Source organism: Tenrec ecaudatus, chromosome 2 (assembly GCF_050624435.1).
Source record: "Tenrec ecaudatus isolate mTenEca1 chromosome 2, mTenEca1.hap1, whole genome shotgun sequence".
In the NCBI taxonomy this organism is placed as follows: domain Eukaryota; kingdom Metazoa; phylum Chordata; class Mammalia; order Afrosoricida; family Tenrecidae; genus Tenrec; species Tenrec ecaudatus.
In genome coordinates, this window is record NC_134531.1 from 13,008,460 (window position 1) to 13,030,639 (window position 22,180).

General features: G+C 55.1%; 1 protein-coding gene and 2 pseudogenes across 4 annotated transcripts in view; all 3 read left to right on the forward strand.

Moving 5' to 3' along the window:
- The window catches only part of TRIO (trio Rho guanine nucleotide exchange factor), a 309,165-nt gene extending 294,063 nt beyond the window's left edge, over window positions 1–15,102 (forward strand). For all 4 annotated transcript variants that reach the window (XM_075540870.1, XM_075540867.1, XM_075540868.1 and 1 more), the window contains 9 exons: window positions 3,818–4,071; window positions 4,772–4,910; window positions 5,639–5,666; window positions 5,877–6,039; window positions 6,161–6,282; window positions 8,203–8,281; window positions 9,386–9,586; window positions 11,635–11,773; window positions 12,742–15,102. In XM_075540870.1, the coding sequence (XP_075396985.1) occupies window positions 3,818–4,071; window positions 4,772–4,910; window positions 5,639–5,666; window positions 5,877–6,039; window positions 6,161–6,282; window positions 8,203–8,281; window positions 9,386–9,586; window positions 11,635–11,773; window positions 12,742–13,284 (1,668 nt within the window). In that variant the 3' untranslated portion in view covers window positions 13,285–15,102. The remainder of the gene's footprint in view (window positions 1–3,817; window positions 4,072–4,771; window positions 4,911–5,638; window positions 5,667–5,876; window positions 6,040–6,160; window positions 6,283–8,202; window positions 8,282–9,385; window positions 9,587–11,634; window positions 11,774–12,741) is intronic.
- A 1,936-nt stretch (window positions 15,103–17,038) lies between these two features.
- On the forward strand, window positions 17,039–17,772 carry LOC142440708 (phosphoglycerate mutase 1-like; annotated as a pseudogene).
- Window positions 17,773–18,097: 325 nt separating this feature from the next.
- LOC142439650 (peptidyl-prolyl cis-trans isomerase FKBP3 pseudogene) overlaps window positions 18,098–22,180 on the forward strand; it is a 28,347-nt pseudogene continuing 24,264 nt past the window's right edge.

Here is a 22,180-nt window from a genome sequence, read left to right on the forward strand (position 1 = left end):
CCCCGCTGCGCCGGGCTATGCCCTTCCTCTGCGCGCTGCTCCTCCTCCTCCTCCTCCTCCTTGGCGCCATCTCTTTCCGGCCTTCCAGCGTCTGCGCGGGCGCGCTGACTCCTCTGCCGAAAGCAAATCCCTCCCGAAAACAAATCCCTCCCGGAGACTTCCAGCGCCCCTCTGAGCTGACACGGGGCGGGGGCAGGAAGCTGCCCAGTGGGGAGAGTTCTCCAGCCCGAGGGGCCTCTGCCAGAGACAGACTTACCCGCCCCGCGCGGCTGGGGTGCACAAGGGCTGGGCTGCGCCCACCCGCAAGGAAGCGGGCGTGGCCCCCTGGGGCTCTGGACAGGGGAGCCCCCTGCCAGTGGCTTCCGTGGTGGGCAGCTAGCAGTGCTGGCCGCCAGGGTCTTCCCCGGTGGCTTTCTCACCCTGCTACCCAGCTGCCCTGGCGCTCTCTGAAGGCGCACAGGAGCGAAGCGAGCCGTTCGAAGGAGTGTGTGTTTGAGCTCTTTATAAATTTTTAATACATTTCCCGAAAAGGGTCTGTGTCTCTCTTTATGAAAACGAAGCTGGCTGTTGCACGGATGTCCCTTTCTCTGGACTCCAGGGAAAGCCTTGGAGGGTTGGCTTGGTTTTGTCTCTCCTCCTACTTCGTCAGGTATCTTGTTAACTACCGTGTTCAGTTAACCAGTGTTGGTACTTTGATTTATACTGGAGTCTCATCCGCAAAGATGGCCCCAGCCTCTCTCTGCAGTGGCCCTCCCGGCAGCCCTGTTACACTCTAGATCAGCTGTTCTCAACCTGTGGGTCGTGACCCCTTTTGGGGGGGGTTGACGGACCCTTTCACAGGGGCAGCCCAATTCATAATAGCAAAATGACAGTTATGGTTGGGGGGTCGCCACAACATGAGGCCCTGTATGAAAGGGTCATGGTATAAGGAAGGTTGAGAACCACTGCTCTAGAGTCTAGACAGGTGCAGTGCTAGGGGCCAGGTGCAGGCCTGCCTGCCTGCGCCCAGGGTTCAGCCTGATGAAGAGGTATCTGTGGCCTTGGGGGACACCCAAGCCTTCTGCACCTTTGGACATGCAGGGGGTCCGTGGTGGCCCCATGACACTGACCCAGCACCCTCTCTTGAGTCCCCAGGGTCACACCCTATCCAACAAAGTAGGCATTCTCAGAAAATGCGCTTCAGAATTAGCACCTCAGCTGCTGCCCGTGAGTGGCCGCCTCTGAGAGATAGGGACACTAGCCAGTACCAACTCCTTCCCGCGCTTTCTCTGGAGCCTTGCCTGATAGTTACTTCCATCTTCCACTTTTGGGACGTGGCAGGCAGCCCCGATTGCCCACGGTGCTTAACTGGCAAAGCCAGCTATGGTGGAATTGATTTTGATTCCCGGCGACAAATCTTGTGTGTGGTGCAATAGAGCTCCATAGGCTGCTCTATGACATCTGGGTCAGATTTCAGTGCTCAGGACTTAATTCAGAGGTGCCTCTGGGAACCCCCAGTTTCTCAGTTACCAGCTGACCACCATGACCCTTGGCACCCACCCTCAGGTACTCCCGCCCTTGTTCTCCATCTCAAACCTCACGATCATTACTACATAGGAGAACCACAAGACTTTACGGAAATGTCCCAGGTGGGAAGGTGCTAGAGGTCTAGAGTGAGACTCGAACTGCCCTCTGGGAGCAGCGTTTCCTTACAAGAAATGGTCTCTCTCTGCCCCTGTCCCCTGTTTGGACCAGAATGCCCCCAGCAGAGGTGGCCTTTGTCACAGCCCTGACCATGGCCACACCACTGCTCCCATCCCACAACCCAAGTCCTTGTCCACTCACAGTGTTGCAGCTACCTGAATGGTGTGTAAGCCTGCAGCTCCAGGGCCTGCCCTCTGAGACCATGCGGCTGGCCAGTCCCTCCCAACCCTGACTGTCCCAGAGACCAGGAGGCTCTGGGCAGATTGACTGACACCTCCCCCACCACCACCACTGAGAGGTCCATTCCCACAGGCCAGGTGATGGCTGTGAGCAGAACCCAAGGTGGCCTTTCAGAGCTCACAATGCCGTGCGGCCCAGGGCAGTCAATTTCCCAAAGCAGTTCTACCTCAGAAGGTGTTTCAGTATTTTAACGAGTTTGTCTTTGTAATCTCAAGAACATTGGACATCCCCATCTAAGTCTGGATGCTAACCAACACCCAATCTACTGCCATCGAGTCAATTCCAACTCTCATGTAGTGGTTTATGCGTTGCACTGCTAACCCCAAAGCTGGCAGCTTGAAACCACCAGCCGCTCTGCAGGAGAAAGATAGGAGACGCCTATAAAGAGTCTCAGAACCCACAGGGGCAGTGCTACCCCGTCCTCGAGGGTCGCTAGGAGTTTGCATGCGAACTCACTGCCGTCAGGACAGTGCTGACTCGTAGCGCCCCCTGTGGGTTTCTCAGGCTGTAACTGTTCATGGGGTAGAAAGCCTAGTCTTTCTCCCATGGAGTTGCTGCTGGTTTCCAACTGCTGACCCTGCGGCTCGCAGACCAGTGAGTAGCCACTGTGCCACCACGGCCCCTCTAAAGCACATGCTAGAAGCACCCACAGCTGTCTAAGTATGCACACAGGGCCTCTGCTCCAGGGAGCCCCCAGGGGGCAGGGTGAGCCACCCAACACTAGCAAGGACCAGAAAGGAGCTGTATGTAGGAGACAGGGTCTCCTCAGGTGTGGACTGCTTCACGCCCCGTCCCACGTGACCCTAGCATGAGCTGCCCGAGAACTTGGCAAGTTATCTGGCAGGTAGCCTCTGGGTTTCCTAGGCTGGTTGGGCTGGGCACTAGGTGGTGTGGTCCTCGCCCCAGCTGATGGCCCAGGGCAACTCGGTCTTAGGCAGGGCCTCTATTCCACCCTTCTCCCCTAAAAGAAGTCTTGATTGCTGGAGCAAGGCTGGCACCCGTGTTGCTGGCTCCTGTCTCGCCACTCCCTGACCCAGCTTGCATCTCTAAGAAGCCATCACTGTAAGGCTCGGGCACCCTCTCCCCATGGGGGGCATTCATTGGGCCAGTTGCTGGGAGAGATGCCAGTGCTGAGGTAGTGACCCAAAGTGGACCGCAGGATGAGCGGGGGCTACATCTCCCATCGAAGTCTAGTCCCACGCCCGAGGGGGTGTGCCTTATACCCCCGTGGCAGCCATACCCCAGGACCTCAGCTCACCCACGCTCCTAGGAGGTACCCGTGCAGCCCTGCCAAGCATAGAGCAGCCCTCCCTGGGGGCCAAAAGGGCATGGGCTCACCCTGCAGGTACCCTGTGCGAAAGGGAAACCAAGGCACACAGGCATGCCCAGCCACCAGCATGCTCTAGAACCTACCTTCTTGATGAGCCTGCTGTCTGGTGGAGGGTGGGGTGCTTCTTTCTCCGCTGACTGTGTGCTCTGTCTCTGGGCCGCTCCCTTTGGTCTTTAGATGGAGTGGGCGACGTGAGCGCATTTTCACATTGCTGGTCTGGGTTGGGGACAGCGAGGCGGCAGCTCCAGGCATCAAGCTGTTGTGTGAGAGTGGGAGGAGGCCCAGGCGACGGCAACCAGGCTCCCGGGAAAGAGCTGCTTTGTTCCTCCCAAAAATGTTCCTCCACTGCCGCCTAGAGCATTCCAAAGAAGTCCCGATTTGTTTTCCTTATCAAAAAGAAAAACAAACAAAAAAACCAGGCAGGCCACGTGAGCAAGAAGGGTGTGCGAGGAAACCACTGGACGCCACGCCCCCACCCACGGGCATCCGGCGGCCACCGACCAAGGGAGTGCGGGTCACCAGCCCGGCCCTCACGCAAGCCTTGCTGTCCCCTCCCGCCTGCAGAGTGAATGCAGCAGCAGCAGCAGCAGCAATGTCTCCACCATGTTGGTGACACACGATTACACGGCAGTGAAGGAGGATGAGGTCAACGTCTATCAAGGAGAGGTCGTTCAAATTCTAGCCAGCAACCAACAGAACATGTTTTTGGTGTTCCGAGCCGCCACTGACCAGTGCCCCGCCGCCGAGGGCTGGATTCCGGGCTTTGTCCTGGGGCACACCAGTGCTGTCGTCCTGGAGAACCCCAATGGGACCCTCAAGTGAGTGCGCTGCCCTCCGGGGGGGGGTGGGCCTCCAGGTCATGTGTGGAGCACCCCACCGCATTGCAGAGGCTGTCAGTCTCCCCGGAAGCAGGCTCCGTCGTCACCGGGCTGCTGTGGCAGGTTCACCTCCGATCAGAATGTGTCCGCCCCCAAAGGAAGGAGGGGTGCGCCCCCCCCCATTGACCAGCCACTTTCTGGCAGGTTCTTTCAGTAACCCGCATTTAGGAACACATGATTTGGCGGGTCACAACGTGGGCACGGCAGTCACTTAGTAACTGGGGGTCTTGGGTGGGTGGTAAGGTCCAAACCCCATCCTGCAGCCAGGGTCTGTCGGGGACTGTGACCTGTAAACGGTAGGTGGAGGGTGGAGCCCCCAGACCACCCCCTCCGCATGGGTAGGCGAGTCAACGGAGTCACTTTAAAAACTTGAAACCAGCTTGCTACCTGAAGCAGTTTAAAGGAAGTTAGTTGAGTGTGGGTCCCAACAGTAGAGCCTGCTTGGGGAGAGGGAAGCCAGGCGGAGCTTTCTCGGGCTCTGGGTTAGTGTGGGCTCAGCCCCGCCTTCACCCCTGGCTGGGCCCAGGAAGTCTCATGTTCCACTCTTTGCGGATGCCTTCCGGGTCTTACCCTGAGCACAGAAAGCCACCCTGATGCCCTGCCATTCCTCCCTTCCTCCCCCCTTAAACCCCTAAACCAGGAAGTCAACTTCTTGGCACACAGCACTCCGTTTAAGGAAAAAATCCGAGAAGAAAGACAAAGACGGCAAAAGGGACGGCAAGTTAGAGAACGGTTACCGGAAATCACGGGAAGGGCTCAGCAACAAGGTGTCTGTGAAGGTGAGTGGCCGGGGTGGGGGTGAGGCAGTCCCTCCCACGGAGGCTGGTTGGGCTGGCCAAGGACACTGGGTTTGGGGGAACCAGGTGCCCACACTCGCACCTCCCCAGAGGGGCAGGCACCCTACCAAGGCGAGCGTGTGGTGTCCAGCTGAGGCGGGGAGACCTGGTTCCCAGAGGACACTGACGTTTCAGCTGCGGTGGGGGGAGTGACCCACATCGTGGACCCGCCATATGTCTCTGTGGACTTCCCCCCAAAACTGCTCCCTGGAGGGAGTAGAAGGGGCAGGGGTCTGGTTCCCCTCGCTATCCTCGTCATAATCTCGTCTCTGCGGAGCAGCTGGTGGGCTCGTTGGCAGCCGAGCACGTTCTGCACGGCACCACAGGGCGGCTCTGTAGTCGGGGTGCCTCACACCTGTGGGGGTCTCACCTGGAGCCCTTCCACAGACCCGGGCAAGCCTGCGGTGCCCACAGGAGGGTGTGCAGCAGCGGACCAGCCCTGGGGAGGAAGCGGACCCCTCCTCACGGAGCAGTCTTGGAGCCAGGGAGGGCAGAGGAAGGAACAGACACACCCAAATTAGGAGGGGTGGGGGCTTGTTGCCTCCACATGCATTTAAAGACAGGGAAGGCAAACCGGACGGGTCCAGTTTCTTTGCTATTTCTCCTCAAATCTTAACAGGCGTTGTAGCTCTGGATTGAAAGTAATCCCCCTGTTTGCTTTTCCCTTTCAGCTTCTCAATCCCAACTACATTTATGATGGTGAGCCCTGCTTTTTTTTCCTTGCTCTGGGGGCGAGAGGCCTGGGAAGTGTGTTTCCCAGGCTCACGTGTGGTCTCTGCGGGCTTTTCTGTGGCGCTCTAGGCCTGGGCGGCGGCCTGAGTCTTCTGATTTGCGGGGGCAGCGTCGGTGTGGGTGGGGAGAGCATGCAGGGCGCCTAGCATTGACCTGCCCCTCTTCCCCACCCTGCAGTTCCCCCAGAATTTGTCATCCCGTTGAGCGAGGTCACGTGCGAGACGGGGGAGACCGTTGTTCTCAGATGTCGCGTTTGTGGCCGTCCCAGGGCGTCCGTCACCTGGAAGGGCCCTGAGCACAGCACCTTGAACAACGACGGCCACTACAGCATCTCCTACAGGTGAGCCACAGGCCGGGGGCGGGCAGCATGGCCCTGCAGCTGAGGGGTGCCCCCTGGCGGTGATGGGCGTCGGTGCATTGGTGAGGAGGCCCCTCCCTGACACCGAGGTCCTGTGTGGCAGTGACTTAGGGGAGGCCGCTCTGAAGATCGTGGGCGCGACCACGGAGGACGACGGCCTCTACACGTGCGTGGCGGTGAACGACATGGGCACGGCCTCATCGTCGGCCAGCCTGCGGGTTCTAGGTGAGCTGCCCCGTCCGAACTCCAATCTCTGGGCGGGTGCGGACCCCCCCAACCCCACCGGTCTACGGGCCCTCCCCCTGATGTGGACGTGGCCCCAAGACCAGCAGTGAGTCAGGAGAGAGCTGCACCTCCCAACCACAGTCACTAGAGTCTCCCAGGGCCTGGAAGTAGGGAGAGGGGCCGCAGTGGGCAGGCCTTTGGCCTCCCACTTGGCATGGGCACTGCTGGCCACCAGCTCTGCTCTCGGTGTCAGTGGGCATTACTGAACTGAAATCACAAGGAAGGGGCAGGGGAGCACCCAGCTGCCCCTGACTCTGAGTGCTCCATCACGTCCACTCAGCCATGAGCCCCAGGGGGCCACACTCAGGTCTGAGCCCAGGAAGTAAAAACCCACATGCACTGACGTCTCAGTGACCCTGCAGAGCAGGGTAGACCGGCCCCAGAGGGTGTCCAAGGGTGTCCAAGGCAGACAGCCAGTGGATTTGAACTACCAGCCTGGCACTCCGCGGCCCTAATCTTCGCCCACAGTGCCCCAGGATCTCACCTCCTAGGCCTCTTTACCCCCACCCCCGCAGCTCTGTCTGCCGTTCATAGGCCCTTCGTAGACAGCACTGCCCGGCTGGTGCTCACCACCTCTCAGAGAAGTCCCACAAGGCTATGAAGGGTGCCACCTCCAGTGACACCCAGGCCTGGGACACGGCTGCCCAAAGAGCACTCCACAACCCAAACAGAAAGGTGAATGGAGGCCTGCCTGTCCCACAGGAAGCCGAACCCGCCCCAGGAATCGTACCTGCACCCTGTAACCTGACTGAAGCCTTTCCCCAGGAAAACCGGGAGCCTGGGGTGACCGAACCACTGGTGTCCTGCTTTCAGAGAGCTAGGACAAGTATGACGCAGGTGTCCCTTCCCCTTTGGCCAGTGGTGAGGTGTCCAGAGAGAGGAGACCCAAGCAGGGAGGCGATGAGAGAAAGGCCAGGTCTGTTCTCAGCACCCCCGGCACTTGCTGCCCTAGCGCTCTTTGGAAGGACAGCCCTTCCCTTATGCCCACAGCCTGTCCTTTCTTGATGACCAGCGTCCCCACAATCCTCTCCATGTTTCCCATCTATGACGCCTTCCACCCAGTGAACCTTGTTTCTGTGAGGGGCACGGCTCGCCCGTCTGGCCAATGGAAAGACAAGACCACGTCTGTCATTGCAGAATTGAGCCAGTAGCCACACTGAAGGGGGAACATTGTATTTCATAGATTAGCCTCTCCCGATCGGGCCAAAGGACTTTGATTTCGCCATCCAGTGACCACCTTATGAAATCGTTCTCAAAATCTGGTGCTGCTTGATTCTTACAAGGCGTGCTTGTTACTCTGACCGCCTTCTCTCTCTCTGTGGCTCTTTGGGGCCACTGTCCCGGGCTGGGGGCTCCCTGACGTCGTCTTCACAGAAACATCACCAGGGCCTTCTCACACCGCACCACGGGGGGAGGGTTCAAACCACCAATGTTTTGCTTGGCAGCTGAGCACTGAACCATGGTGCCACCAGGGCACACACCCCGTTGTCGTCCCTACCCCCACCCCCCAACAAAATTGCTGCTGAGCTGCCTTGCGTGCCGTGTTTTCATGCTGAGCCCCCACACATGTCAGGTGGGCACTGGAAGGTCACCGTGCTGACCCACACGAACCTGTTGATGTCTTACCCAGGCAGCTCTGCAGAAAGCTGAACTTGGGGTCCTATCGCGTCCGCTAGTGTCGCCTGATCTAGAATCGGCCTGACGGCTGTGGACTTGGTCTGGCTCACCCATGAGCTTGGAACCCTGTAGGGACCCCTGGGGTGGCTCTGTGTAGGGGTCAGGGTGACACCACCGGCTCCGTTCAGCCCACCCCGGAGCTCAGAACCCACGTGCTCAAAGCAGGCACCGACCTCATTGCAGGTCCAGGGAGTGATGGGATCATGGTGACCTGGAAGGACAACTTCGACTCCTTCTACAGTGAAGTGGCCGAGCTCGGCAGGTACCCCCACTGACCCCGGGCCCCTGGGGAGAGGACACCATGAGCACGGCGTGCGAGAAACCGATAAAAGCTCTATGACTGTGCGCCACATCTGTGGGAAGTGCTGTCTGTGACCACGGAGGTGTGACCACCAGGCCCTTTCCTGCCCCGCCCCTGGACTGTAGGGCTTGGTTATCTCAGGGAATTTTCCATTTTAAAAAAGTGGCCATTAGAACTAGATGGAGCCGCATCAGGACACTCATTGCCAGCGTCCACTCCACCTGGCAGGAGGGGCAGAGAGGGAGAGAGGTGCCTGTCTGTCCCTGGGCCTGGTCAAACACGGTCCAAGAAGCCCCTCGCAGCAGCCTGCGCTCAGTCCTGCCACATCTGTCACCTGTATCCTAGCACGGGCCACCTGCAGCCTTCAGACAACAGCGGCGGGTGGTGGGTCGCTGCTCACCTGCCGTGGGTGGGTCTGTGGCCCCCCGGGCCTCTCTCCGCATTGTCCTTCATCTTGAGCGTCCCCGCACAGCGGTGGACACCGATCAAGAGGGGGAGCAAAAGCCGAGAAGCCTCTAAAGACCTTGCGCTTCCTCCACGTGCTGTGGGTCAGACCCAGACCCACAGGGCAGACTGGGGCACCCTCTCTGGATGCGTGCCGGGAGTAAGCCCTGGTGAGATCTGCTCCCCAGTCCTCACGCGTTACACAGGCTTATCCCCCTCGAGTCTCGAGAGGCCAGAGTCAGCCGTGCTGTGTCTACACACAGCACACATACACACACATGCAGCTCCCAAGCACCCAACGCCTGCCAGCCTGGTGGTGACTGCATTCCACACTCCTGCCCAAAAGCGGACTGAGCAGGGCTCCCAGCCGACAAGTGGCGGGGCAGTCGGCCTCCTGAGACCTGCTCTGGAAGGTCTCATGTCACTTCTGTCCCGTTCGGTGGTCACAGGAAGGCGCATGGCCCTGCTCCCCTGGGAGAGAAAGTTAGCTGAGGGACATGGGCCCCTGTAGTGGGTGGAGCCCCATGGTTCCAGGGCCCCAGGCAGCCATGCAGAGCACCCCCAATTGTCTCCCAGATACCTCAGCACCCTAAGTGACTGTCTCCCCAACATCCTTCCCAGGGGCAGGTTCTCCGTCGTGAAGAAATGCGACCAGAAAGGAACCCGGCGAGCAGTGGCCACCAAGTTTGTGAACAAGAGGCTGATGAAGCGCGACCAGGTCACCCACGAGCTCGGGATCCTGCAGAACCTCCAGCACCCCCTCCTTGTCGGCCTCCTGGACACCTTTGAGACCCCCACCAGTTACGTCCTGGTTCTGGAAATGTGCGTACCCACCCGGCCAGAGCCCTCCTGAACCTCCCTCGATACCTGGGGCCATTTCCTGCACTCAGGGTCAGGGCTGGGGGTCCAGCCCCTGAGGAAGGCTGGGAGGGGCTGCGACTTGAGGAGCTGCCCAGCTTCTCGGACACATGCCCCCTCTCTGCATAGGGTGACAGGAAGGAGGAACATCTTCAGGCTGTGGTGTCTTTCTGGGGGTCCTGCCGGTGTAAGCAGCCCTGGCCCCCAGGCCAGGCTCAGGCTGAGACGGGGGCTCAGACAACCTGTGGCCTGGCTGGTTCCCTCGGGGCCACGGGCACAGAGCTGTCTGGTCAGTGTCCACGCGCCTGGTCCCACTGGTCTGGGCTCTGAGAACTGTTTGCATCTACCACTTCCGCTTCTCCCCAGGACCTCCTGCCAGCCAGAAGGACCAAGGAGGGAGGAGTGGGGGGTGGGGTGTTGGCTGAGGGAAGGGTCCTGTGCCGAGTGGCCTCAGAAGACAGCTTAGTTGTTGACAAGCCTGTGACCTAGAGCCGTAGTCCTTTGTCCCCCAGGGGACATGTGGATGTGTCCAGAAGCCCTTTGTGTTGGACTGCTAACCAACAGGTCAGTGGTTCAAACCCACCAGTTGCTCCTCAGAAGAAGAATGAGGCAGCCTGCACCTGTGAAGATTCACAGCCTCAGAAACCCTATGGAGCAGCTCTGCACCATCCCGCAGGGTTGACTCCACAGCAGTGGGTTTGGAGACATTTGGGGTTCACAGTGTTGCCCCTTGTTGGGGTGCAGCATTGTGTGTGGGGGGGAAGATATGCTGCTCAGCATCCTAAATACCCACGATGGCCCCCCTCAACCTAGATCTGGATATCAGCAGTGCCCTCTCCCGCCCACACTGTAGTCTCCAGGAAACTTAGGAGCATTTAGCTTTGGAACCCTTCCTGTCCCCCCACTTCAGGGCTCGCTTGACACATTTCTGCAGATTTCCACCTGGCCACAACAGGTTACGGTGCCCATCGTCCTTGGCTGGAAAGAGCATCATCATGTCAGGCCGGGCCCCACCCACTGAGGCCCGGGTGTGACCTTCAGCACCCTGCCCCTGGCTGACAGGAGCTATTAGTGCGTCCACCCATGTGCTTCCAGAGTGCAGCTGCCCCAGCCGCCCGCTCAGCCCCCAGCCCGTCCCTGGGTGGTGCCCCAGGTCCAGTTGCCCCCCACCCATCCCCCAGCCCCAGTGCTGTGTACAAGCGGTTCTACCCGAGCTGGACTGTGAACTTCAACCCCTGCCTGGAACATCACGGGTGTGTCCACCCCTCCAGAATAAACATGCTAGCAGGCAGAGGGGCCTCCCCCAGGGCATCAGCGGGAAGTGGCTGGGCCAGGGTTTGGGCAGACCTTGCTGGCTGCAGATTCTGGGGCTCACTTTCCAGCCGCCCCTTGAGAATGAATGAGGCCCCGGGCTCCCTGCCTGCTGGAAGCCTGGCTGCCTCCTGGAGTCTGCCTCCTGGTGACAGCTGTGAGTCCTCCCAGGACCCACAATTTACCAGGGTGTCAGAACGCCCTTGTTCCCCACTTCCGCAAGACCAGTCCCAGTCTGCTCTGCACTGCTGTTCACAGACAGAAGGCAGTGAGCGTGGTTGAGCGAGGCTTGGGCCTGTCGGCGCCCGTGGCCATCCTGTTCTGTCTGGCTTTGACTGTCCGCTGTATCTGTTGACGTAGATACATGGATCTGAGTTTGAGTTTGGGAAGCAGACCACCAGATCCAGGACTTTGAACCCACTGGTTTCCGTTCAGTCTCTCGCTAAGAATGTACCTTTCCGCCTGGGCACACTAACCACCCCCACCCCCACGCAGTGTAACAGCGCCCTGTGAGCGGGTGTGTACATGTGAATAGGTGTTTATGTGTGCTCTGGTCGGGACCAGCTGAGTGGCCGTGGGGTGGGTCGGGGTCTCATCCAGCCATGCTGTCCAGTGGGTGGAGAGCCCCAAGGCACAGGTCAGGCACTGGCCGTGGGAGCAAGGAGCAGCCCTCACCACTGCCACCATGCCTTCCTCCGCAGGGCTGACCAGGGCCGCCTCCTGGACTGCGTGGTGCGGTGGGGAAACCTGACCGAGGGGAAGATCAGGATGTACCTGGGGGAGGTGCTGGAAGCTGTCCGATACCTTCACAACTGCAGGATCGCACACCTGGACCTAAAGGTTGGTGGGGTCGTCAAGGATGAGGGGCCAGAGGCAGCAGTGCAACCCACCTGTGCCATGTGGCTGACTAGCCACAGAGAAGTTGGGATTCCCGGGGGCGGGGGACACATACACAGAGCCTTCAAAAATTTCATGGGGAAAATGGAATAAAAATATACTAGAATTTCTTCACGAACTACTTGAATCCCCCACCCCCAATAAGTCAGAAAGGAGCCCTAATGGCATTGTGAGTTATCCTTGTGTTTCTAACCCCAAGGTCAGCAGCTCAAAACCACCAGCTGCTTCAAGGGAGGAAAGTGAGGCTGTCTATTCCCATAAAGATGGAGCGCCTCAAGCAACCCGCAGGGCCAGAGCTTATCTCCCCGGCCCTGTGGGGTCGCTCTGCAGATCCACTTGATGGCAGTGGATTTTCACGGAAGGCCGTAGGATATAGACAGAAACTGACTTCTGTGTCTCAGGAGTTTCCACATCTTAGACTGTTGACCATAAGTACAGCGGTTTGAAACTACCAACCCCTTCGAGGGAAACCAGTGAGGCTTGTGTTCCCATACAGACGTCCAGCCCGGGAAACCCACGGGGAACAGTTCTACCCTGTCCTACAGGGTTGCTATGAGGCAGAATCGGTTCTATCGATGACCAGGAGCTTGGGTTTGGGGGCTTTGTGTTTTGTTTTTGATATCATCGGCCTATATGCGAGGAATAAACTGCTAGGTCTCAGAATATCTCCTGCTGAGATGCAGCCCAGCTTGGCTGCGTCTGGAGACAGCTGCTTCCAAACCTAACAGTGAAACAGCTGTCAGCCCTTAGTGCCTGAGCCTTCTGCGCTCCGGCTTCTGCATGGCGCCCACGTGAGCTGGCTGATCCAGCTGACCTCGCAGGCCCGCCCCCACCCACGAGCGGTCCACCTTAAGCATAGGATCTGGGAGCAGGGGGTCCTAAAATGACCATCAACTCCTCCTGTCTTCTAGCCCGAAAACATCCTGGTGGATCAGCGCTCGGCCAAGCCAACCATCAAGCTGGCCGACTTTGGAGATGCCGTCCAACTCAACACGACCTACTACATCCACCCGCTCCTGGGGAACCCCGAGTTCGCGGCCCCCGAGATCATCCTGGGCAACCCCGTCTCCCTGACCGCGGACACGTGGAGCGTTGGGGTGCTGGCCTATGTGCTTCTCAGCGGCGTGTCCCCCTTCCTGGACGACAGCGTGGAAGAGACCTGCCTGAACATTTGCCGTCTGGACTTCAGCTTCCCCGACGATTACTTCACAGGGGTGAGCCCGAAGGCCAAGGAGTTCGTGTGCTTCCTCCTGCAGCAGGACCCGGCTGCGCGGCCCTCGGCGGCCCTGGCCCTGCAGGAGCCCTGGCTGCAGGCGGGCCACGGCAAGAGCGCGGACACGCTGGACACGTCCCGACTGACCTCCTTCATTGAGCGGCGCAAACACCAGAACGACGCTGGACCGATCCGTAGCATCAAAAACTTCCTGCAGAGCAGGCTCCTGCCTAGAGTTTGACCTGTCCTGAAGTTCTTTTCTCATTCTCTTTCACCTGCCGATCAGCTGTGAATTCGGATGCCGGAGAAGAAACACAAAAACGAAACAAGCCGACGAACGCAGCCCGCTGCCGGTGTGTTCATCGTGTCTCGCTGCCTCCCAAGAGAGCTTGGGACTCAGAGCTGACGCTGCACTGGGTGGAGACCCCCAGCCCGCCGCCCTCGGCGGTTACAGAGGGCCGCTGCCCTACCCACAGTATTCCATTCAGGTTTCTGAAGAAGAAAAGGAAAAAAAAAAAACTGCAACAGAGAACTTTTTTTAAAATAAACAGGAATAGAATTTTGCAAATCCCACATTTTCCAGATTCACTCGAGAAAAAGCGCCTGCGTGGTATGGACCACGGGCGTTCACGAACCGATCAAAGATACCGCACGCCCCCAGGAGGATGTGCCCACCAGGCGACCATGCCCGCGGCCCCAGCTCAAGCCCGGTGCCCACGTGGCTCTAAGCTGGTGCAGTCTCCTGGTCTGCCGGGTGCCATTCCCGGACGCCAAACATGCGGTCGATCTCAAGACTTCTGCATAAAACTAGAACCAATCGTTTTGCTCTGAAATGTAGGCCTTACTTGTACATAAGACTGTCCCTGCCTTCGGTCTGCCCTTCCCCGCCTCCCCTCTAACACCCACCCACCTCCTGGCCGCATCCTCCCGGAGAGGGGGGTGGTGGGGACAGAGGGCACTGCCTGCCATGAGAGGACATCTGGCTGGCCCCCCGCCCCGCCCCGTCAGATTGTTGGGCAGTATGCAGTCGGTGGAAACACTGTACATGGACTCACTGGGGTTTCTGTGTGTTCGTTTGATTTCATATCATGTGCAATGTTGTGGCTTTAACCTTTTATGCAACTATTTATGAAGGCCTCCGTTGTACCTGTAATAAATACATAGAAAAAGCACATGCTTCGTGCGGTGAGCTTGATGGTTTTGTGAGTGTTACAGGGCCGGGCTGCGGGAGGAGGGGTTGTAGCCCAGGGGGCTATTGGATCCCGCTGATTTAACTCTTTGTGAAATCTGTCCGTTTTGAGGTTTGTTAAAAAAAAAAAAAAGGAGAGTCGTGATTTCATACTCTGAAGATAAAACTGGATAATAGGGTAATAGATTCAAATTGATTATGCTATTATTCAGAATGCCAAAGTATTATTTCCCCCTCTCCCCACCTCTACCCTTTACCCTAAATCAGTCGGGACCTTTACAACTTTTTAAGACTTTTCTGAAGTTTCAACTTTCCGTACAAACCTTGGCTCAATTGTAAGCTGAATTGTGAGTCACTTGAAGCTGACCAGCAGAGGCTTGCTGGGGTCCCCGGCCTGGGTCACTGTGGCAGAACTCACGCTGGCCAGGGGGCGCCCTAAGCCAAGGCAGCTGGTGTCCGGGCAGGTCTTTTTAGCACGAGGCCAGCCGGCCTGCTCCCCAGGCCCACCGGAGGTCTGGGTCTTGAGCCATAAACTGATGTAGTTTAAAGCTTTGCAGCTTCCAGTGTATTTTTATTTATTCTTTGGTTGCTTGTTTTTGTTTGTTTGTTCATTCGTTTCCTCTTGTAAAATTGTACAGAAACTTTTTTAAAGGAAATTGGATTCAAAACTGGATGTGTATCCATACATAACCTCATAACTTTTATTTGTGGATTTATCGTTTTCCTTCATGATTTCAGTTCCGTTTTTTACATGATTTTGCATGTATATTTCTTTGTACAGAGACTTGACGTGTTTACACAGTACGATGTGATGTAAATATTTTATTTTGCCATCAGTTATTTTAAAAAATTAAACACATTTGCCTGGTTTTTGGTGTTAGGCCTTTTCTTTGGATCGGTAATGACCGAATGGAAGAGTCAGGCCATGGTGGGAAACTGATGGGGTGAGGGGTCGCTCTCAGTGCCAGCGGTGGGGACCATGGGCCCTGGCTTATGGAAGACTCCAGATGACGAATCCATTGAACGGAAACAGACATGGATAAGACTCCCAGCCGAGGCCGGCTGACACAAACCAAACTCCCGACCATTTTGCGCAGGGCCTTCTTGCAGTGGGACTATCGGAGTGCCCCCCAACCCTCAGAAGTTAGCAGGAAGGGTACATCTCGATGGTGTCGCATTGGAACCAACACGGAAACCCTGCTTCTCCGTGGGGCTAAAAGCAAAACCAATACCCCAGAGGGCCTTCGAGGAGGCGACCTCCTGGACTCATGCCAGGGTTTCTGAGAGCCGAAGGCCTGTCCCTCCAGAGAAGACGCCGCCACAGCCGCCCTCCCACCCACCCACCCAGGGGGGTTCCCGCCACCACCTCCCGGGCTCTGATGCCACTAGCCCGGCTGTCTTACAGCAGCAGACTGAGGCTGGGCAGCAAAAGCGCCCCTCCCTTCCCTCCCTCTGTGCTTTCCTTCCCAGCTGGGGAGTGTTCGTGCTCAGCCCACAGTAAAGGTTTAGCTTTCCGTTGTCTTCCCATAATCTCGAGCGTAGCTGATAGGAAAGGCTGCCTTCCACGTGCCTTGTTGGGTCTCGCTTCATGGGGCCCAGGGGCATCGGGTGGCTCTTTGGGCTCAGGATGGAGTGCAGACTCCAGTACTGGGTTCGAGCCCACCGCAGCAGCCTGGCAGCAGAACTTGGAGTGTGCCCCCTGGCAGAACCCAGCTCCACCCTGTCGGCAGCACGAAAACCTGGAGGTGTGTAGACAACTGATGCGTGAGGTGATTGTTCCTGAAACCCACGTTTCCAGAGAGAAGGCCGTTTCGATCTTTGTTCTATAATGCTTACTGTCTAGGTTCCTCTCTATAGAGACATAGAAAATATATAAAATGGTGTTTTATATCCTGTATGTTACTACTTAAAACCCTTTTAAACCCAGAGATACTGTTTAGCCTTAAGGGAAACTTTTAAAATCAACATTTTAGGAAAAGTGAATTGCGAACATCATCTAACAGCAAGTGTTGATTCGAAGAAGACAGAAAAGGGTCTTTGAGCTGGATTTTTTTCAGATGATGTTAGGGACAAAAAAAATAATCTGAAACTAATGAAATGCTTCTCTTTTTATACTTACGAGTCATTTCACTTACAGGGAAATAAAGTTCAAAAGTTCTAAGTCTGTAATTGGCTCAATAAATGACTAACATATGGATAAACCTGTATTTACATTACCCAAAGCAAAACGTAATGCCTTCATAATACCCATGTGATTTTGGTATCATGATTAGCTTTATAAAAGGAATTGGAATGTGTTCCTGCCCCGTGTTTTCTGGGAAAGATTCTGTAGCGTTGGTATTCTTTCTTCAAATAATTGGTAGGTTTTTCCGATGGAAACTTGTGGGCTTGGGAGTTTGTTCTGGGAGGATTTGTAAGCTGCCGATTCAATTCCCTTAATTGTCTTGGGGCTCTCCACAATGGTTATGGTGGAGCCTTTGTCTTGGGACTGTGTCAATCCATCTCCTGGGAGGTTTTCTTGTTTTCCATTGACCGTCTACCAAGCACGATGTCCTTTTCCACAGCTTGGTCTTTCCTGAAAGTAGATCCAAAATACATGAGACAAAGTCTTCCAGCCTTGTTTCCAAGGAGCCTTCTGACTGCTCTTTTAAGAGACTTGTTTGTGTGTTTGTTATAGATGAAATATATCAGGAGGAAAGATTCGGGCCGGAGAATGCGCTGCTAGTGTGCAGGCGCGGCTGGGGGCGGGCCGAGACTTCGAAATCTCGGTGAACCCCAGTCTTCGCTGCATCCCGAGCCTGCAGTCATGGCCGCCTACCAGCTAGTGCTGATCCGCGAGAGCACCTGGAATCTGGAGAACCGCTTCAGCTGCTGGTAAGACGCCCACCTGAGCCTGGGGCGAGCAGGTGCTGCGAGATGCGGGCTACGAGTTTGACATCTGCTTCACCTCCGTGCAGAAGAGAGCCATCCGGACCCTCTGGACGGCACTGGATGCCATCGACCAGATGTGGCTGCCCGTAGTGAGGACCTGGCGCCTCAATGAACGGCACTACGAGGGGCTGACTGGCCTCAATAAGGCAGAAACTGCCGCCAAGCACGGCGAGGCCCAGGTCAAGATCTGGAGGCTTCCTATGACATCCCCCCGCCGCCCATGGAGCCGGACCACCCCTTCTACAGCAACATCAGCAAGGATCGCAGGTATGCAGACCTCACTGAAGACCAGCTGCCCTCCTGCGAGAGTCTGAAGGACACCATTGCCAGAGCCCTGCCCTTCTGGAACGAAGAAATCGTTCCTCAGATCAAGGAAGGGAAGCGGGTCCTGATGGCAGCCCATGGCAACAGCCTCGGGGCATTGTGAAGCATCTGGAGGGGCTCTCTGAAGAGGCAATTATGGAGTTGAACCTGCCCACCAGCATCCCTGTCGTCTCTGAGTTGGACAAGAACTTGAAGCCCATCAAGGCCATGCAGCTCCTGGGGGACGAGGAGACCGTGTGTAAAGCCAGGGAAGTTGTGGCCGCCCAGGGCAAAGCCAAGAAGTGAAGGCACGCCAGCTGACTGCTGTCCCAGGACACCCGCCCTCCCTGCCCACCCGCTCCTGTGCACCGCTCCCCTGCACACGTCCCACTGACCACACCTTACATAGCCGCAGATGGGGGACCCGTGGCCCCCATTTCAGCCATCTTGTCCCCCACAGACTCTCCCTTCATACAGTCCTAGTCCGAGTGGCACCTCCGGGGCATGCACACTCCTCAGCCAGGCCCAGGGAAGCCTTGCCTCTCTTCCCAGAGGGCAGGGACTGTGGTTATGCCAGTGGATTGTTAGCTCAGACGGACTCGAGTTAGGGGTGGGAGGAACCACATTGAGGATGACCGAGCAGGAGGGCGAGCTAGGCAATTCCAGCCCCGGACTGTCGTGCAGTCAGGTTGGTCCAGGCACGCGAGCCATTCCACGTGGTGATCTTACCTCCCTTCCTCCCTGACCCTGAAGGCTGGGACCAACTCCGAATGTTTACGTGTTGCATTTTACAAAAAGGAAAACAAAATTATGTTTATGTATGACGAAGCGAAAACCCTTCTAGGGTTTCTGGTGGCAGTTGAAATCCTAGGACCCCATGTGACCATCAGAAAATAAGCCATTCCTCTCAGCCCGTTGGGTAGGCTCCCTGGCTGCTGCCGGGAGGAGTCCATCCTGCTGTGTACTGTAGAATCCTTCCCGACCTCTCTGCTGTGCGGCAGTGAAATGCCTATTGATCGTGTCCACATGTCTCTTCGCTGAGTTTGAGGCCTGGTCCAGTTGTGCGGCCCTGCTTCTTGGGCCCAGTCCTCAGTTTGAAGACACCTGTACTAAATCCTTTTTCCAGATCAGTGTAATAAAGGAGTGATGTGCAATAAAAAAATAATAAAAAAAGAAATATATCAGGAGAATGCCCTCAAGGGAATGGACCTCACAGTTGTGGCGACTGGCAAGTCCCAGATCTGGGTCAAACATCCGGCAGGGGGCGGGCCTCAGACTGATGCAGTTGCAGCGATAGGCGAGGGGAAAACCAGCAGGTTCATGGAAGCCAACAAGTTCTAAGAGCTTCGGGTCAGGAGGCAGGCTGCTGGCTCAAGTATCAAGAGCCAGAGGTCAAAGGATGAGGACTGAGCACAAGCGAGCTTTGCCAGAAGTCACATATATTGGATGCATGCCGCACCAATAAGGAAAATCCCTTTAACTGATTGGCAGCTCGATTCAGATCTCAAAATGGAAGGTGGTTACATACTATCTGCCAAGTACCATGGCCTAATCAAGTGAATACTTAACAGAAACCACCGAATGGATCCGTTTTGGAGAGAGGAGCGTTAACGGCTGCAACTGTAACGATGGATTTGTTTCACCATTCAGTTCTTTCAGGTTTAGGGTCACATATTCTGCAGCTCTGATTGCTGTCTTGAAAGACATAAGCCAGGATGTTCCTTGAAAGCAAAGCTTCGTGAAACTTCATCTCTGGTACTTTGGAGATGTCGGGAGGAAAGGCCAGCCCCTGGGGAAGGCAACATACTCGGTCAAGTAGCAGGGCAGCAAAAAGAGAGGGAGATCCTCCAGGAACTGCGTCGACAGAGCAGGTACAGCAGCAGGTCCCAACATGACACCTGTGAGGATAGCTCAGGCCCCGGCAGCAGCTCACTCTGTGGTACACAGGCTTATATGACGTGTCCGCCTCGGTCACCCTTTCCTATGCATTTGCATTATGGTGCTGGCAAAGAATACTGAAAGTACCATGGACGGCCAAAAATCCAAAGAGATCTCTGTTGGAGGAAGCACAGCCCAAGTCTCACACACTTTGGACGTGTGGTCAGGAGACCCCAGTCTTTGGAGGACGCCGCGCGTGGTCAAGTAGGTGATGCTGTGAGGTGCCATCGAGGGGGCGCCGAGCCGTAGAGACCCTCTGCACAGCAGAAGGAAACACTGCATGGTCCGGCGCCATCCTCACAACTGCTCCTATGCCTGACCCATCCTCTTGTTCACCGCCCCTCCTCTTTACCAAACATGATGTCCTTCCCCAGGGACTGGTCTCTCCTGACAATAGGTCCAAAGTACGGAAGACTGGGTCTTTCTATCCTTGCCTCCACAGAACACTTGGCCTTCTTCCAATACGGGTCAGTTTGTCCTTGTAGCGGTCCATGGTACTTCCGCCAGCACCACAATTCAAATGCATCGATTCTTCTAAGGTCGTCCTTATTCATCATCCAACTTTCACAGGCGTATGATGCAATGGAGAATACCTCGTCTTGGGTCAGGTGCACCTCAGTCCTCAAAGTAACATCCTTGCTCTTCAGGACTCTAAAGAGGCCTTGTACAGTCGATTTAACTAATACGGTACATCTTCTGATCTCTTCACTGCTGTGTTCATGAACATTGATTGTGGATCCAAGTAAGAGAAAATCCTTGAGCGCGACAGCCTTTGCTCCATTGATCATGAGGGTACCTATTGTCCAATTGTGAGGATTTGGGTCTTCCTTGTATTGAGATGTGATCCACACTGAAAGTTACAATCCTTGGTCTTTGGCAAGCGCTTCAAGTCCTCAATTATAGCACGCAACGTTATGTCATCTGCATGCTGCGGGGTGTTAATAAGCCTTCCTCCAATCCTGATGCCACACTCTTCTTCATCTAATCCAGCGTCTCTGGTGATTTGTTCAACATACAGATTGAACGCGTGTGGTGAGAGGATACAGCCCTGACGCACACCTTTCTGGAGTTTAAACAATACAGCCTTTGTTCTGCCTCACAACCGCCTCCTGATCCATATACAAGTTCCACATGAGCACATTGAAGCGCACCAGAATTCCTATTCTTCTCAAGGTCATCCACAATTGGTTAGGGTCCCCACGTTCGAATACCTTTGCTAGTCAATGAAACACAAGCAACCATCTTTCTAGTATGCTTCCTTTGAGCCAAGGTCCCATCTGACATCGGCAAGCATATGCCTGTTTGCATGTCCTCATCTGAATCTGGCCTGACCTGGCAGTTCCCTGTGAATGGGCTGCTCTAACCGTTGTTGGATGGTCTTAAGCAAAATCTTACTTGTGTGTGATGTCAATGATGTCATTCTATAGTGTTGCATTCTGTTCAGTCACCTTTCTTTGGAATGGGCACAAATATGGATCTCTCCAAGCCAGTTAGCCAGGTAGCTGTCTTCGAAATTTCCTGGCTTCCAGTGCTGCTTCAACCTTCTGAAACATTTCAATGGCTATTCCATCAAATCCTGGAGACTTGTTTTTCGCTAATGCATTCAGTGCACTTGAAAGTACTCCTTCATGAGCATTGTTTCTTGCTCATATGCTACCTTTTCAAATGGTGGACTGTAGACTAGGCTTGAGTTTTTTCTTAAGTTCTTTCAGTTTCAGATGTACTGAAAGTATTCTCTATTCTCCCCTTTGGTTTACTAATTCTAGGTCCCTGCACATCTTGTTATAAAATTTAACTTTGTCCTTCTCCAGCTGCCCTGGGAAATTTTCTATTCGATTCTTTAACTTTAGCCTTCCTTCCACTTTCTAAGCTCCTCTGTGATTAACAGCAAATCTCAGAGTCCCTTCTGACACCCACTTTGGTCTTTTCTTTCTGTCCTCTGTTTAATGACCTTGTGCTTTCTTTACGAAAGATGTTCTCGATGTCTTCCCCCGGCTCATCAGGCCTCCTGTCATTAGTGTTCAATGAGTCAAATCTGTTCTTGAAATCTTCTCGAAATTCACATGGGATAGACTTCCAGTCATATTTTGACTCCTGTAGGCCTGTTCTAATGTTCTTCAGCTTTATCCTGAGCTTACATACAAGCAATTGATGGTCTGTTCCACAGTCGGCCCCTGGTCTGGTTTTAGCTGCAGATAGTGAGCTGCTCCATCGTGTCTTCCCACAGATGGAGTCTTTTTGAATTCTGTATCTCACATCAGGGACAGTCCACGTGTATAGTCTCCTTTTGTGTTCTTGAAAAACGTTATTTGCTATGAACAATCTTCGGTTTTGCAAAATTCTATCATGTGATCTCCAGCTTCATTTTTATCACCAAGTCATATTTTCCAACTACTGTTCCCTCCCCTTTGTTTCCAACTTTTGCGCTCCAATCACCAATAACTACCCATGCATCTTGATTTCATGTTTGATCAATTTCTGAATGAGGTCATTAGAATTCATCAATTTCTTTGTCACTAGCTTTTGTGGTTGATGCATAAAATTGAATAACAGTTGTATTGATTGGATTTCCTTGAAGGTGCATAGCTATAATCCAATCACACATCGGATTGCACTTCATGAGGGATTTAACAAGATTCTTCCTGACAATCAACTCCATTGCCATTCCTCTTGATTGTGTTGTCCCCAGCGTAGTAAATCATATGAATTTCTAATTCAAAATGGTCAATACCAGTCCATTTCAGCTCACTAATGCCTAGAGATCAATCTTCATGTG